The sequence below is a fragment of the Syngnathus scovelli genome, chromosome 3 (assembly GCF_024217435.2).
Source record: "Syngnathus scovelli strain Florida chromosome 3, RoL_Ssco_1.2, whole genome shotgun sequence".
Classification (NCBI taxonomy): Eukaryota; Metazoa; Chordata; class Actinopteri; order Syngnathiformes; family Syngnathidae; genus Syngnathus; species Syngnathus scovelli.
Window position 1 is genome coordinate 14,166,655 of NC_090849.1, and position 16,019 is coordinate 14,182,673.

Sequence of the window (16,019 nt, forward strand, 5' to 3'; positions counted from 1 at the left end):
GCCTTTAAGATTCATCTCCTGATGACCTAAAAACACAGCTCCTTCAAGTATAATCGAATGCAGCAACACATGGGGACAAAAGGTGAGCAGGGGGGTGATTCATCTCTAAATTGAATGTTCTCTGTTAGGACAAGCAGTTGGTTAAAATAGCACATAATTAGATATGGCAGATTTATAAGAATGTGAGACATGCATGCACCATTATAGTCATCAAAAATAAGTTTTGGGATCTGTGCCCTAACTTGACTCCAGGTTCTTGGTTTTAAATTGGTGACAAATTGAAAGCGTGTTTTGAGCTCACCCAGTTATGGTGGGTTTGTGACAACACACAGGAGGCACGCTTTAAAGTTCGTTTTTCAAAATATGCCGCTGCTCTCCCAGAGGTGTCACATGCTGGTCGAAATGCAATAAACTATGTTGTTCAAACAATCGATTCCAGTAAGTCTGCCCAAAAAGTAGGAGGCATCATGAATTAAAGATCAACTGTAACATAAACCTCAAAATAAGCATCTCATTAGCAATAGGCATTAGTTGTATTGTGCTATGCTCTTCGTTTACATACTGTTGTTAGTCATGGCTCTTTATTCATTTGACAGGATTATTCCAGGTCAATACCCATTGTTTAACTTCAGCAGCAGGTTTATTATGACAAACGACTGTCTATCTTATTAGTCTAATTAGTGCTAATCACAGATAAAAGGACCTTCTCGAACAAATCACAGAAGTGATATGTCAACAGATGCTTTCAGCGAGCTCTGTGAAGTCTCAGCTCTCAACTTGATTAAAAAGATTGAGCGGTCTGTGTTTTCTCCGTCCCAATTAGCTCTGGTGAAACCAACACTCTTTCTAGTCCTTCTCCTCTGAGTACTCAAACAATCTTTCCTTTAATCTGTAACCTTTATCGAAGGTTAACCTTGAGAATTGATCGTTCAAACCCCACCTCCTTAAAAATTATAAAGTTTGTGAATTAGACGAGGAGAATATTTGACAATTACCTTGAAGAGCTGTCATGTGATGTGGAATATAAAGTCAAGGACATTGTTGAGGAATCTCAGATTGCAGCTTTGCCTACATTTTAAGCAAGATTACTTTCCAGGACAAAACTAGAAGATAAAACAACTGAAGATCAAGTTTGATTTCCTGTGGTGCTGAAAAGGACCCTGACAGAATGTCAATAGCACTAGCACTCTGTTTCTAGATATCTAATCAATATTTAAAGTTTGCCACAATGAATCTGCGAATTTGAAGTGATCCGGGATCTTGAAATTACGAAAGGATTAAAAAATGCAATCATTCTGTGCTTTAATCTCTGCCAGCATGAAATTGCAATGGCAATAGGTTTGTCTTGATTTGTGTGATTTTTTTTTTTTTTTTTTTCCATGACGCAAAGAAATAGCCGACAAAATGAATCACAGCAATCAGTAATATTTTTTCACTTTAGTTGGAGCATTTTATTCTCCTGTTTTCCCATTTCAGTCATTCAGGAAGTTGTTTGCTCTACCCAAGAATTTAAAAGTGTCTGTGAAGCACATACCGTAATTTCCGGACTATAAGTCGCGTTTTTATTCATAGTTTGGGTGGGGGGGCGACTTATACTCAGGAGCGACTTATATATGGGTTTTTTTCCACAAATTTTTACTTGATCATTAAGACATCACTTAAAAGTATAGTTGACCACTTCCCATGTTATTTTTAGTATAGTTGATCACTTAACATGCTTTTATATCTTTATCTTGAACATATTTAAAACATAAAAAATAGAGAAAACATCAAATAAAGAAATTAACACTTTAAAGCACCATATCCAAGTCCACTGTCTGTTTGCTCCTCTTATATTTATTATTATTATTTATTATTATTTGTTTATTTATCATTTATTCAACACTCTTATTTATTCATTGTCTATGCCTTCTTGTTTTTTTTTGTGTTGCTTGTATGCATATGTGTACTATCTCACCGAGGGATAGTGGGAACGTAATTTCATTCTCTTTGTGTGTCTTGGTATATGGAAAAAAAAAATCGACAATAAAGCAGACTTTGTCTTTGATAAAACAACCAAATAAACAAAACAAAAAACTACATCTGAAAAAAATTATATTTTCAGACGAAACTGGATGAGGGCGCTTTAAATTTCACCGTTGGCCGTGACTCATCAACTGGGTGGGCTTAAGAAAAATGGCACCAAAAAGAAAGTCATATTTTGCAAGTTACAAACTTCAAGTTGTAAAATATGCAGCTGAAAACAGTAATCGAGCAGCAGAAAGAAAGTTTGGAGAACTGTGATGTACCAATGGATTACTATTTCAAGTGACGTCAGTGGCACCACGCGGCGCGACCCACGTCATACCGGCATCATTCGCGGTGATCATTTCTAAGTGACACGGAGGACAAAGAGTTTGAAGGAATTAAGGATTTGGAGTGACATAGAAGGTTTGAAAAACTATTATGGCTTTTACGCACGCCGGGTCCTACTCTACTGAGTCGGGGGCCGGCGCTCGGCCGAGTGGCTGTCCGCGAACGGTGCATGGGGCTCGGACATGGCCATTACGCACGCCCGGTCCTCTGCCATGGAGCTCTCGTGTCTGGAAGTACACGCCGCCACACGCTTGGAAGTTTGTTTTGTGGAATAAAGAGCCGTTTACCAAACCCACGTCTATCCTTGTACTTTGTTAACGCTACAATATAGTTATATACTAGATCTGTGGAATAAAGACGAGGGTCAGGGCGCACGCGCGGCGATGTTGACAAAGGACGAGGAATTTGATCGATGGATTTAATGGATTTAAAGTGCACGGATGGTTTGATAATATTATTGCTTATATTATAGTTATTTGAAATATAGTTTATCTATCGTTATATGAGCCTGTGGAATATTTTGAAGTGCAAGCGCCCTCAGCCGCGTGCAGCCATTGTTGACAAAGAACGATCGATGGATTTAATGAATTGGAGTGACACCGATGGTTTTATAAATATGTTATTTATGTAATGGTTGTCCTAAATCACTCTATATGTTACGTCAGGCCCGTTCTCAGCTCCTCATTTGTGTTTGTCACGTTAGCATACCTATCGTTTAGCCTGTTGCTATCGTATCGAATGATCGATGGATTTAATGAATTGGAGTGACACCGATGGTTTTATAAACATGTTATTCATGTAATAGTTGTCCTTAATCACTCTATATGTTACATCAGGCCCGTTCTCAGCTCTTTGTTTGTGTTTGTCACGTTAGCATACCTATCGTTTAGCCTGTTGTTGCTATCGTTTAGCCTGTTGTTGCTCGTTCAGGACTGTTTTTGGTGTGGGATTTTGTCGAATAAATTGCCCCCCAAAATGCGACTTATACTCCGGAGCGACTTATATATGTTTTTTTTCACTATTTGGGGCATTTTATGGCTGGTGCGACTTATACTCCGGAGCGACTTATAGTCCGGAAAATACGGTACTAGGATTTTATTCCTAAATTTAAGACCCTGTGAGGTGAATTTAGAGATTTATTTTGAAATACATACTACAAGTTTTAAAATGATAGCTGAAAACATAACTGAGAATTACTGTATATGGTACTAAATTGTGAAGATATTGCATTAAACAGTTTTTCACTACCTTAACTGTCCAGATATTTTGGGCCGGGCTAAAATGATACACTAGTCCCTCCCCCAATAAATAAGAATTGACTAAGTGCCTTTGGCCAGTGCTTTTGCAGCACGATTGTGACATTCAGTTAGCTGGCTCGCTATGTTTACATTTTGCATTGAATAATCTATCGATGTACCTGCTTTAGAATGCCTCGTTGTTGATTGAGTGTCAGGCAGAGGCGGCTGACAGTGAGAATACACACATTGTCCAGAAAAAGATAGAAGAGCATGCCGGTATGATTTGTTTGTTTGTCCTTTTGTTTGCTTTTAATAAAAAGTGACAATGTGTGTGAAAAAAGCTTTGTGCTACCATGGCTGCTATAGAGTTCCTTGTTGTCATGTCGTAGAAAAGTAGAATCAATTTTCAAGGGCAAAGAGAACAGCTAACATTCTTCTTTGTAGTGTGTCAAATTTAGAAGATATTTATTTTTACTTCACAGGTATCTTAAGATTTGTGTGGCATTGCCTTATTCTTTTTATGCTTCTGATTGCATAAGCAGATACTTGCTACAATGTGGCCAACATGCACTCAATATTTAAATTAATTTGTAAGTGGTTCAACCTTGTTGAAGGTCGTCCATCTATGAGTATTATTACAGTTCATCTTGTATGTGCACTTGTGTATAAAAATACATTTCACCATGAATATTTGATTCTGGCCAATCACATTTCATACAGCACAACTCTTACTGCCTACCTTCACTCAATTCCAATTACTTCACAAATCTGTGCAGAGTTCTGTTTTCTATTCCAATTTCTGGGCTTTGTTCTCCCTTCAGTGGGTAGAAGATGGTGATGGTGGAGGCAGACGTGTCGGTGTCTGTGTGAGGGGTTTGACGACTGCTCTTACATTAACTTCCTTTCAGCGAGGACTGTAGCAGCGGGAGGGAGTGGAAGTTATCCGTGGGCCTTTCATGCCACAGTGATCCCAAGTAATCTAATTCTGTCTTCCCTTTTCTCGCTTGTGTGCCTCTCTCATATTGCTGCATGCAGATTGGAGAAGTCTAATGCCGCGTGTGTGTGTTTGTGTGTGCGTGCGCGTGTCTGTGCGTGTTTGAGGGACAGACGAGGGACAAAAGAGGACAGGAGGAGATACAGATAGTTAATGAGTTCTGAATGTGTCTGCATATAGAAGTAGTTGTGTTTTGTGTTAAGTACTCTGGAGTGGAAGTAGATACTGTGCACCTTGGGTAGTTCAAGTGCCAAAGAAACGCCTGAAAAAGTGTGCAGCCACATGGAGGAGTAAAATGAAATGGAAATATCACATATCAGTGCACATCTTGGGGATGTAGAACGAGTCAGACTTCAGAAGCGAAAAAATCATTACAATATCAGTATTTTTTTGCTGTCGGGAGAAGTAAAGACGTTTATTTCTAGCGGATGACACACTCAGTGCTTCATCAACTATTTGAGGACATACCACTTGAAAAAAATGAAAACAAATAGAGAACAGCATGGTCATATACATAGCTGTATGTATAATGTAAAGAGAGATCCTTGTCAGGGCACTTGCATTCCTTTCTTTAACCATATATTTGTATAAACAAAGACCTCTTGTAAATAAAAACAAATGCTGATCCTCTTGATGCAGTTGTGCATATAATGCCTAAGGCAGCTACTTGAGGATATTCATATTTTTGTTTATCTTTATATTCTGTGTAGGACTTGCAGAACCAAATTGACGATTTCTACAGATAAGACAACAGACACAAATTTAAATTGATTTAAGAAAGCATGTTTACACAGTCCTGCAGAACAGATTATGCTACTGTATTTATTTGTATACCCTCTGGCTTCCTTCAGTTTGTCCCACCAGTGAGTATTGAGTCCTTTGAATCTTTACAACTTGTGCTGAGTCCAGATGTTTAGGACTTTATAGTGACTCTGTGTCAACATAATGAGCATTTTCATATCGCCAACAAGCCAGATGGTTGCGTTTACAAGTTTGTTTCACAAATCTACCTGGCCAAGAGCCAACAAAAACAGTTTGAACTGGAGTACGTTCAGGTGTTAGAACTTGGTTGTCTTCATGCCACACAGACGTGTGAAGAAGCGCTCAGATGCAGTGATGTGTCAACAAAGTATTAGATCAGTGATTCACATGCAAGAAAAAAAAAAATATTTATGCTGCACCTTACATTTTGGGATTAGATAATGTTCCAAAGCCAAAATGTAAACACTGCTTTATTGGCTAATGCCTAGTATTTAATATTTGGCACTTTATTTTAAGGAATAAGAAACTAGATGACATTTTTCTTCATGATTAAATTGTATGTGTATTTAAGTCAGTCAAAGATGAGATGTTTTGACATGTAAAGGGGATCTCTGGTTTTTAGATTGTGTCATAGATGAATTGTGATTTATGCATGAATGATGGTTGGTCAGTAGAGATCCCAAAGGATGATATTTAAATCATGAATATTTTTAAATTCACTGTTTTATAATCTGGCCTGTTATCAGAAAAAAATCTGTCAACTATGATAGCTTTAATCAAGCTTTTAAATGTTTTTATATGCTGAAATAGATGGTCAGATCATGGAGTTGGACTACTGAGATGAGTGTTTGTGAGACCTCCTGCTTGTATTGTTACCCACAAAGGCGATAGCTTGAGTGTGCCTCTAATCACATTATTAGGGAGCATTTTCTTTCAAAGAGAAAGCGCCTTGGCTGGACTTTTCTACTACTCTTTGAAATTATTTAATATAAAAATATATTACTCCTCTTTTTCAATATTTACAACAGACAAGAGCTGGGATTACCTCCACTATAGTTCTGTGACATATTTTATTGGAAGATTTAGGGAATCCAACCAGGTATAGGGATCAAAATGAGCCGCACCGGTACTGATATTAGCGGTGATAACAAGCACCTGAATCCAAATCAAAATAGGCAGAGGGAATATCAAACTTTCAGTACATGCACATTCACAGTGCATCATCTGTTACGTATATTACGCACAAAGCACTATTCATCTTCTTGGAGATCTGCTCCCAGATTATCCTGCCTTTAATTGAGTTAGCTAGGTTTAGCAAATTGTTTGTAATATCAGATAACTAAGATGGATTATGCCACAATGATAAAAAAACGGCATGATTTATAGTCAGCCATAAAATTCCTCCTCAATGTAGAATGAGCGGAATAATAAGAGTGAAAAAGCAGACTGTTGGAATTGATTGATGGCTATATAGTTGAGACAGAGGTACGTTATTGTTCAAGGAATTCATTTTACACATACAATAGTGGAATTACTTCTTAGTGTTTGCACAATGGTCCCCTAAAGCAAGGTAAGGTAGAGTATTATCTCTTTTTTTCTATTACCAACCTCAAGGTGAGCCTTTGCTGAAGTTAATTCAAATAATTGTTGCTTTTTTTTTTAAATCAGCAAATGTGGGTGTATACTACCGTATTTTCCGGACTATAAGTCGCTCCGGAGTATAAGTCGCACCAGCCATAAAATGCCCCAAAAAGTGAAAAAAAACATATAAGTCGCTCCGGAGTATAAGTCGCATTTTGGGGGGGAATTTATTCGACAAAATTCCACACCAAAAACGGTCATGAACGAGCAACAACAGGCTAAACGGTAGCAACAACAGGCTAAACGATAATCATGCTAACGTGACAAACACAAACAAAGAGCTGAGAACGGGCCTGACGTAACATATAGAGTGATTAAGGACAACTATTACATGAATAACATGTTTATAAAACCATCAGTGTCACTCCAATTCATTAAATCCATCGATCGTTCGATATGATAGCAACAGGCTAAACGATAGGTATGCCAACGTGACAAACACAAACAAGGAGCTGAGAACGGGCCTGACGTAACATATATGATATAATTTTTTTCAGATGTAGATTTTTCAGATGTAGTTTTTTGTTTTGTTTATTTGGTTGTTTTATCAAAGTCAAAGTCTGCTTTGTCGATTTTTATTATTTTATTTTTTTTCATACACCAAGACACACAGAGATTGAAATTACGTTCCCACTATCCCTCGGTGAGATAGTACACATATGCATACAAGCAACACAAAAAAACCCAAGAAGGCACAAACAATGAATAAATAAGTGTTGAATAAATGATAAATAAACAAATAATAATAAATAATAATAATTATAAGAGGAGCAAAAATGGAGCATGTGTACATAGCAGACAGTGGACTTGGATATGGTGCTTTAAAGTGTTGATGTTTTCTCTATTTTTTTATGTTTTGAATATGTTCAAGATAAAGATATAAAAGTATGTGAAGTGATCAACTATACTAAAAATAACATGGGAAGTGGTCAACTATACTTGTAAGTAAGTGATGTCTTAATGATCAAGTAAAAATTTGTGAAAAAAAACATATATAAGTCGCTCCTGAGTATGTCGCCCCCTCACCCAAACTATGAAAAAAAACGCGACTTATAGTCCGTAAATTACGGTATATATTTCTAGAGCAAGGAAAGCATGCAGTTGATACATCAGTGACATGAAAGGATGTGAGCGAAGCAAGTCGAACAATACAGTATTAAAAGCGCAGTTTCAATTATCCTGAGAACGCATCGGTGGTGGATACGTCTCATTCTTTTGCATCCAAGAACAGCCACCCACAGGCGTCTATTATCTTTTACCGCCATAGGCACTACTTAGAGAATAACACAACACTGCAGTCATGTTTGTAGTATGCAGCTCAGAAATAGAAATGGAAGCTATCTTTGTTTTCGTAATCAGTGCTGATGTTTTTGTCTTCACGTGATCAATGCTGCTTATTTTTCATCTGAATGATCCACGTCCAAGTCACGAGCTACACTTCCCTTGATTGCTCAACAAAGCTCCAGTGATGCGCCAAAAAGACTTGCCATGTGAGCTTCAATCGTTAATCTACGCAGCAGACCCTGCTGAGGGAGACGCTGCTACAGGCGTACCCTCTGGCCAGAGCCACCCTTGGTCCCCATCTGAGGCCTACCGGGACCGAAAGTAGAACTCTCTTTCTGTCTTGCTCCTAAACAGGCTCTCAAAGCACAGGCTCAAATTATTGCTCTCTCCTCACTTTGCAATTGCCAGGGAATGAATGAATGAATAAATAAATAAATAAATAAATATCTTGCTCAACAGAAATGAGTGGACTGTATTCCTTTTAAGTCAGAATAGTGACGATTAGATTCTGTCCTAGAATTCTTGTGAATTTGATATTTTTAACACAATATGCATCTTAAAATGAAATTTGATAGAAATTTTCATTTGACAAATCTCGTTTTCATTATTTTTTTTAAATCAGAGTATCTTCTACCTTGGAAAATGTTCATTCTTCAGGTTTTCATTTCAATTCACCCGGCTACTCTCAACGCGGAGGGACAGGGGCTTGAGTCTGAGCCCCTGCCAGAAGACTCAGGAAATTCTCAATTTTTCAGCAGCCGTAAAGCTCAACTTTGGCTCTTCCACTTTATTGGTGTGTGTGTCTCAAGTGTCACCTCACCATGGCCAAGGGCACGATGCCTGCCACATCTTCTTGTGCCAGTCGAATCTCAGTGTCGGCCTCCTGCGTGGCAGAGCGGCTGGCCGGGTATTCCACCTGCCACGCCATCCAGCGACTCCCCAGCAGCTCTGGGAAACTCTCAATTTTCAGATCCACCTGCAACACCTTCTGGACTCCCAAGTCCTCCTCCCTAGTTGAGTGCAGAAAAGAGAGGGAGCCTGTTAATGTATAAAAATATGCTTGTTGAACCCACAGTCCACCCTAATGATAACAAACGGTAGATACCAGTTGCAATCTGTGACATTTACCCAAGAGAGATTGTTCAAAATGTCAAGTCCATTCGTGTTTAGCTCTCAGGACATTGTTCTATTTTCTCTATTATATCACCTTTCTATTTTATTCTTCTCACTCTCTACCAAGGCTGAGCTCTACTGTAAACTTCTTAAATTTTCCGGCTGGTGCTCAGAGTTCTCCAAGGTAGTACTTTTTACCCGTCGTTCATTACCACTGGCACAAAGATGATGCTGAACCTTGTCACAAGTGCTCATTCATCATACCAGAGAGTAAATACACAGCATGCCCCGGTACGATCTGTGACTGCACTGAATTAAGTCAGACAAATGGAGAGCACTGATAATAAAAATCCTCACGGTACGAGAAGTCTTGGGTGGTAAATAGCCCAGAGACAGGAAAGGTCAGCTTTAAAGAAGGGTTAAGGGAGATGGTACAAGATTTCCTGCCATACATGTCAAAGGGGCATTACGTTTCATGCATGTTGTTTTCAAATAGCTATTTGTTAAAAGAAATTGAATGTGGATGCTGAGAACTGCGGTTGCAGAGATGAAATGTCAAAAGAAATAAGCATTATGACACAGATTAATATATTACATCACTTACCATGCAAGCTCGAGCTATCAAACAAACAAGCCCTTTGGGGACATATATGGACGATATCAGACACTGAGTAAGTGCCTTGAGGTGATATCATCGTTATCATGTCGTCTTTTTTCTGTATATGATTTTATCTTTGATTTGCTTTCCAGAGATGTCTTTATTTATTTACTACGAGGAATAAATCACATTGTTTGTGAAAATGTGTACCATAAAAAAATTCTTAACAATTTTTGTGTTACTCAGCATTTACTCATTACACTGTATTAAAATAAATTCACATCATTGTGATTATTTCATAATAAGATTCTTGAAACGCTATTTTTTTACAAACAACTTTTATTACAACTATTAATGGAGTACTGCTTATTCATTCCTTAATAATGGTCCTTCATAACATAAGTGACATAAGTCTTAACATACAGTATGTATAACTTAAGAATTGTAAAGGCTAAAAATGTTGTGGATAAACAAATGTAAAACCATCTAATAAAACTCACAGCCAAAAAACAGTACCGTACTTTTGTGGTCTACTGCAGTTTCAGGCAAAAAAAAAAAAAAAAATTGTAATGTCATGAAGAGAGCAAATTCATACTTTGAACAACTTGGATAGACAACAGTGCAAATGTAGTTTGTAACATCTTAAATTATTGATACAGACCCTAAAACATGAAAATGATAAATAATAGAATGTTTTGTTCTTGTAGATTCTCATACTGCAAGTTTTACACTAATTTCACATGATTCTTATATTGTTCAGGCTTCTTTTAAGGGAGTGAAAGATCAGTTTGGCAACGAAGCAAGAAAAACAATCTTTCACACACAACCGGAAGTATATAAATAATAAAGACGACATGCAAATAACGCGTCACATTTCATAACAGCATGGTGATTAAAGAATAGCGGACCGCTGCGTGACCTCAGAGACTTATATAACTGCTCAACAATGGTGCAAACGTGACAGATGATGCCCTCAGCTTGTAGATCAGCTAAAGCCAGAAGGTTTGTCAGGCAAAAAAATAAAACCTGAACAAAAAAACAACAACTACTGCATGAGCATGACAGAGTCGCTAAAACCTGGGTTAACTATCATCTTGAATGCCCTACTTTCTCCAGAACATGTAAACACAGGCTGCTTTGGTAAATGTCGCAGTAAAGCTGACTGGGAAGAGCAAAGAGGTTTTAGTGTACTACTTGTATCCTGTATTTGTTTTTAGGTGGAAAGTTTGTTTAGTTAACACAACAGTGAAATACGATGAAGTATCGACTCATTGTTGGTTTTCTTTAGGTAAGGAGAAAGCTGCAAACTGACAGCACTGCAAAAATGATGCTTTGGTTCAACACAAAATAATTTTTTTTGGTGCTGAGAGTTATTAAAATACAAATAAGACAACATTAGTCATGACTGTGCATTGAACGAGGGGAACAACAGAAGTCAATGCTAAATGCATACATTTCAACATGTAAATACTGAAGTCTCATAATCCCTATTGTGTTAATGTGTTCCCTCCAGGGCATTGTGCAATTATCCCCTAGTTTGTCATTCAAAAAGCCTTCCGTAAGAGTGTGACATGCAAATGTCATTCTTTTCATTGGCAAATCAGAGAATTATGATTTTGCCCTCCAAACATTTGCAAAAAACTAACAGAATGATGAAAGTGCATAATTTTAATATAGAGTATGTACAAAATACTGAGAATGTGATAATTCTAATTATAATATAAAAATATTTTAATTCAATGAAATGTTTTTTGCATTATTTTAATTCAATTAATCAACAGTGTAACAGTTAAATGGTCAAAATGGGGATATTGGAAACCTCGGCTGAGCATTTTTTACAGGTAGCAATCTCTGTGATTACTCTAACAAGTTGGACTGACTTGCTTTCAAAAACAAAACACAAATTGCATTACAACTTGTAAAAACTGTGATTTTACAAATTATTGCAACTGAATGATTGGCATCAACTCTCTTTGTACAAATCTGTATGACCATCAGTTCAGTACATACAAATTAAATGAGTTCATTATAACATTTTAATTGGAGTGTCTTAAAACACAAAGCTGTTGGCAGTGAATTTAGATTGCCAATAAGTTTGAAGCAGATGGCAAAAAGAGGAAGAGTAAACACATATGTACTACACAGAAAGCCTAGTAGTAATGTCTGCTATATTTAACCCTAAATGAAATGTTTAATTGAATAGAACTTTGCCTAAATGTTACTCATGGAGAGAGACACTCTCCTAGTACGCTAACCACACATCCTCCAAGGAGAAAGTGTTAATTTTGCTGTCACTGCAGTATGGGGTCTAATTCAATTAGCAACAAAGGGCCCATGGATGCATGCCAGGCATCTGGTCTCGGTCCAATAATTATCTGCGAAATAGTTTGACTAAATAGAAGGCTGGGCCAACGGCAAGACGTTCCACGAGTTAGCTGGCTTAAAAGTTCAAATCTACTGTCCGGGTTCATATCAAATGTGACATGTCAATGAGAATCGCATGCAAATGAAAGAATGTTGTTAACTCGCTGCCAGGATGGATGGATGGATGGATGGATGGACGGACAGACGGACGGATGGACGGACGGCAAGCACTACACCGGGGCAGCTATAGGGCTGTCAGAATTCTGTTTAGCTCCAGTTGAGCCTCTCCAGCATTTCACTTCATTTGATTGTTCATCTTCAGTAGTCACTCTTTAGCAAAGTCTAATGACCAGGAAGGAGATGATACAAATCCATATTAACCTTGAAAAAAGCCCTTCTGAATTCCAAACTAAAGAAAAGTAGATTCAAATGCCCAAAAGAATAAACAGTCACACCAAAGAGTTATTGGAAAGGTTCCCATTGATACGATTCCGCCAGTGGGAGCAATAATTGAAAGAGCTTCTTTTGTCTCAATGATCAAAGTCATTGTGCCATTGTGACACAACTTGTTTAAACCCAACTGAAGAGACCAGAACCATCTGCCCTACACATTGAATTGGGTTTAGAAAATAAGACAGGGTTACACACAGAGCTTTTTGTCTCATGAACAAAGTAAAACAAAGATTTCTTTTCTCAACTGGTGGGTGTATTATTGCATCAAAATGAACTTTGGTGAAACATTTGAAGGTCAAGTAAGGTCCTACTTGGTATGGATCAATAATTTATAAGACTGTGTAAATACCGCGGGGTGCCTTAAACAAGTCTCAGCAGGAAGCGCGCAACTCTGTGGATTCAGAAAAACATGAAAACAGAAATGGCAGATGAAGATGACAATGTAGAAAAACCAAAGGAGACAATGTGCAAAGCAGTGTGTGAGGACACGAAAGTGGGATGTTCTCAAGTAAAATCCAAATGACTTGTAGAAGAAAAAATTTATGAATTCAGTGGTGCTTGAAACGCTACTGTTGACATGCGCTGTCAACTGGAACCGGCAAAAAACAGCCAGTAGAATAAAACAAGAAAACACTGCATATACACACACACTGGCACAAACAAAGCAATGCATGGATTTACAATAGCAAGTACACTCAAATGTTAGCTGCTTTCATGCATGAGTGGGCATCTTAAATTTGAAAACACCACCAAATTTTTCAGTAAGACACAAAGAAGCATTTTAAGGGTCAGGCTACCGGATATGCTTGACGTACCAACAACTGCAACCACCATTCTTTACATTTCACTCCATCAACATACCAGAATGGTGTGGGCAACTACTGCTGCTAATATAAACTTCAGCCTGAATAAAATAAAATAAAATAAAATAAAATAAAATAAAATAAAATAAAATAAAATAAAATAAAATAAAATAAAATAAAATTAAATTAAATTAAATTAAATTAAATTAAATTAAATTAAATTAAATTAAATATATAACACAACAGTAATGAAGTATATTCATTACGAAAGGAAACGAGATGTTTTTTATTGATTGATTGGTTTATTTCGGCAAGTACACAATCACCATTCATTACAACTTCATTTCATGTACTGTTTCCACCTGATTTGTCGAAAAGGGAAGCAGGTTGAAGCAATTCTGTTTATCTAGCCCCGCCCCAATTCCAACCAAGGATTTACATTCCCTTACACAATAATTACACTTCCATGATGTTGAAAGAAAGATAGGAAGAAAGAAAGAAAAACACAAGGGTGACATTCTAGATTGGATACAACACCTGGATAGATTCTTAAGTGATCATGAGTCTCCTTTTTTTGTAATTATGGAGTCTTAAGATTATCAGTGTCTTTCCAGTCCTGACTGTTCTTGAGGGCTATGAAGATTTGTAAGGGTTTCTCGCTGTCACAGGTCAGCAGCACAAGACGGCTCCAACCCCGACTGCTCACAGTTTATCATTTTCCATGTCGGCCTCACATTGTTTAAGACTTAAGACGGGTGTGGTGAAAACAATTGCAAAACCTTTAAATATTTTTGTTGCTGGTATTATTCAAAGCTTTTATTGATTCCCCCACTGTTACAAATAACATTTTAGAATGCTGCGATCCAAATTGAAAATGACCAGGTATGTTGCAAATGGATGTTCCAGTGTTGTATTTTTCGAATATTCTAAACAGGTTCCATTCAAGCCAAGTTTTTCTGTGAAATGCACCTGGGGAGGCAGAAAAGAGCCAGAGGCTAGAAAATTGTGGCTTTCACAGCTGCGGAATGGAGGTGGATAAGCACCTGCAGACGCATGTCCCCAAAGGACCTTTTGATTCAACCTTTCTAGAAAAAAACAATTATAGTGAAAGCAGGAAACAAAAGCGTAAACTTCCCTTGAAACATTGTAAAATAAAGGCAAGACAGGAATGAGAATGCTTGTGATGAATGCAGGTGCCCCGGCATTTGTGGCTTTGGAGGTCCTTGCTGATGTAGACACTTGGTGGGTACCGATGAGGTTTGAAAAAAGACCAGCCATGGTAAACATGACCTTTTTAAACTCATGTGTAAAGCAAAACTAAAGTTAATCTTGCAGTTTTATCATATGAGACAGAAAGTGGAGACATGGCCTTTGTCCCAGGGTGACATTACAAGCAGCTTCTTTTACCATATTGGCTTTATTTAAATGTACCACCACAAAGAAAGACTTGTATTTGTGCAGACGCAATGATTTCCTGTAGAGTGGGTCATCTCCATCTCACCCACTTGACATACAAAGAATCTTCAGAAGCACTCACTGAGAGATGTCAGCATCAACCTTTATCATCATCTTGTTGATACTTTTTGAGTTTACATTTGATGGCCTCTGAATGCGTTGGTTTCCTGGGGCATGAACATGCATATGCATGCCCGGGTGAGTGTTAGAATTACAAAGAAGATTGCTATATTTGACCATGCTGATGCATTTTCCACATGAAGGCTGCGCTGAGTGGCTGAAGATAAAAATCAAGCATTCACCCCTCATATTGCTACCATTTCTACCAACATACTAAACCAATAACAATGATTTATGGCATGGCAACTGGCATTCATTTACAGCCCTCTAAACTGGCTCAAGTAAAGAGGAGATATGAGACCAGACTGTTATGAGTAACTGGTCTGCTTTGAAAGGATACATGCTTTTGGTATTTCCCTTTCTGAAGGTACCATAGGCATCATATGTATTTTAATACGTCTACTTCAATGCATACTTGGAACAAATGTATTACATTTACTGAAGAAAAACTAGCAGAAGAGTTTACTTTGTTTAATAGGGAGGTTGTCAAATATAAATGTCAAATAAAAGGAAATTACAAAGAGCCATCCTTTTTCTACCGCTTATATTAGAGTTCAGGGACTAAAAAGTAAAGAAAAACTAACAATTACATTTATCTTGGCCACAAAACGCTTAAAATATGATGTGCTTTCCTATAATGTTTTGTTGGTACAGTATATATGGTTTGTAAAAAAAGGTGTAATATTTTATCATGTATTTTTTTTTCACAGCATAGTTTATATGTTGAAGTGAAATTAATTGTATGACTCCAAAGTAACATCATTACATCTGTAAACTCCTAAGAGGAAAAATTACAAATAATTTCCATTTAGCATTGGACAAAAATAAAATGTTCATAT

General features: G+C 37.4%; 1 protein-coding gene across 1 annotated transcript in view; it reads right to left on the reverse strand.

Annotated features, from left to right (window-relative positions):
- si:dkeyp-14d3.1 (transmembrane protein 132C) overlaps nt 1-16,019 on the reverse strand; it is an 84,137-nt gene that overhangs the window by 28,060 nt on the left and 40,058 nt on the right. The window contains exon 4 of the mRNA XM_049763713.2: nt 9,095-9,284. Coding sequence (XP_049619670.1) covers nt 9,095-9,284 — 190 coding nt within the window. The remainder of the gene's footprint in view (nt 1-9,094; nt 9,285-16,019) is intronic.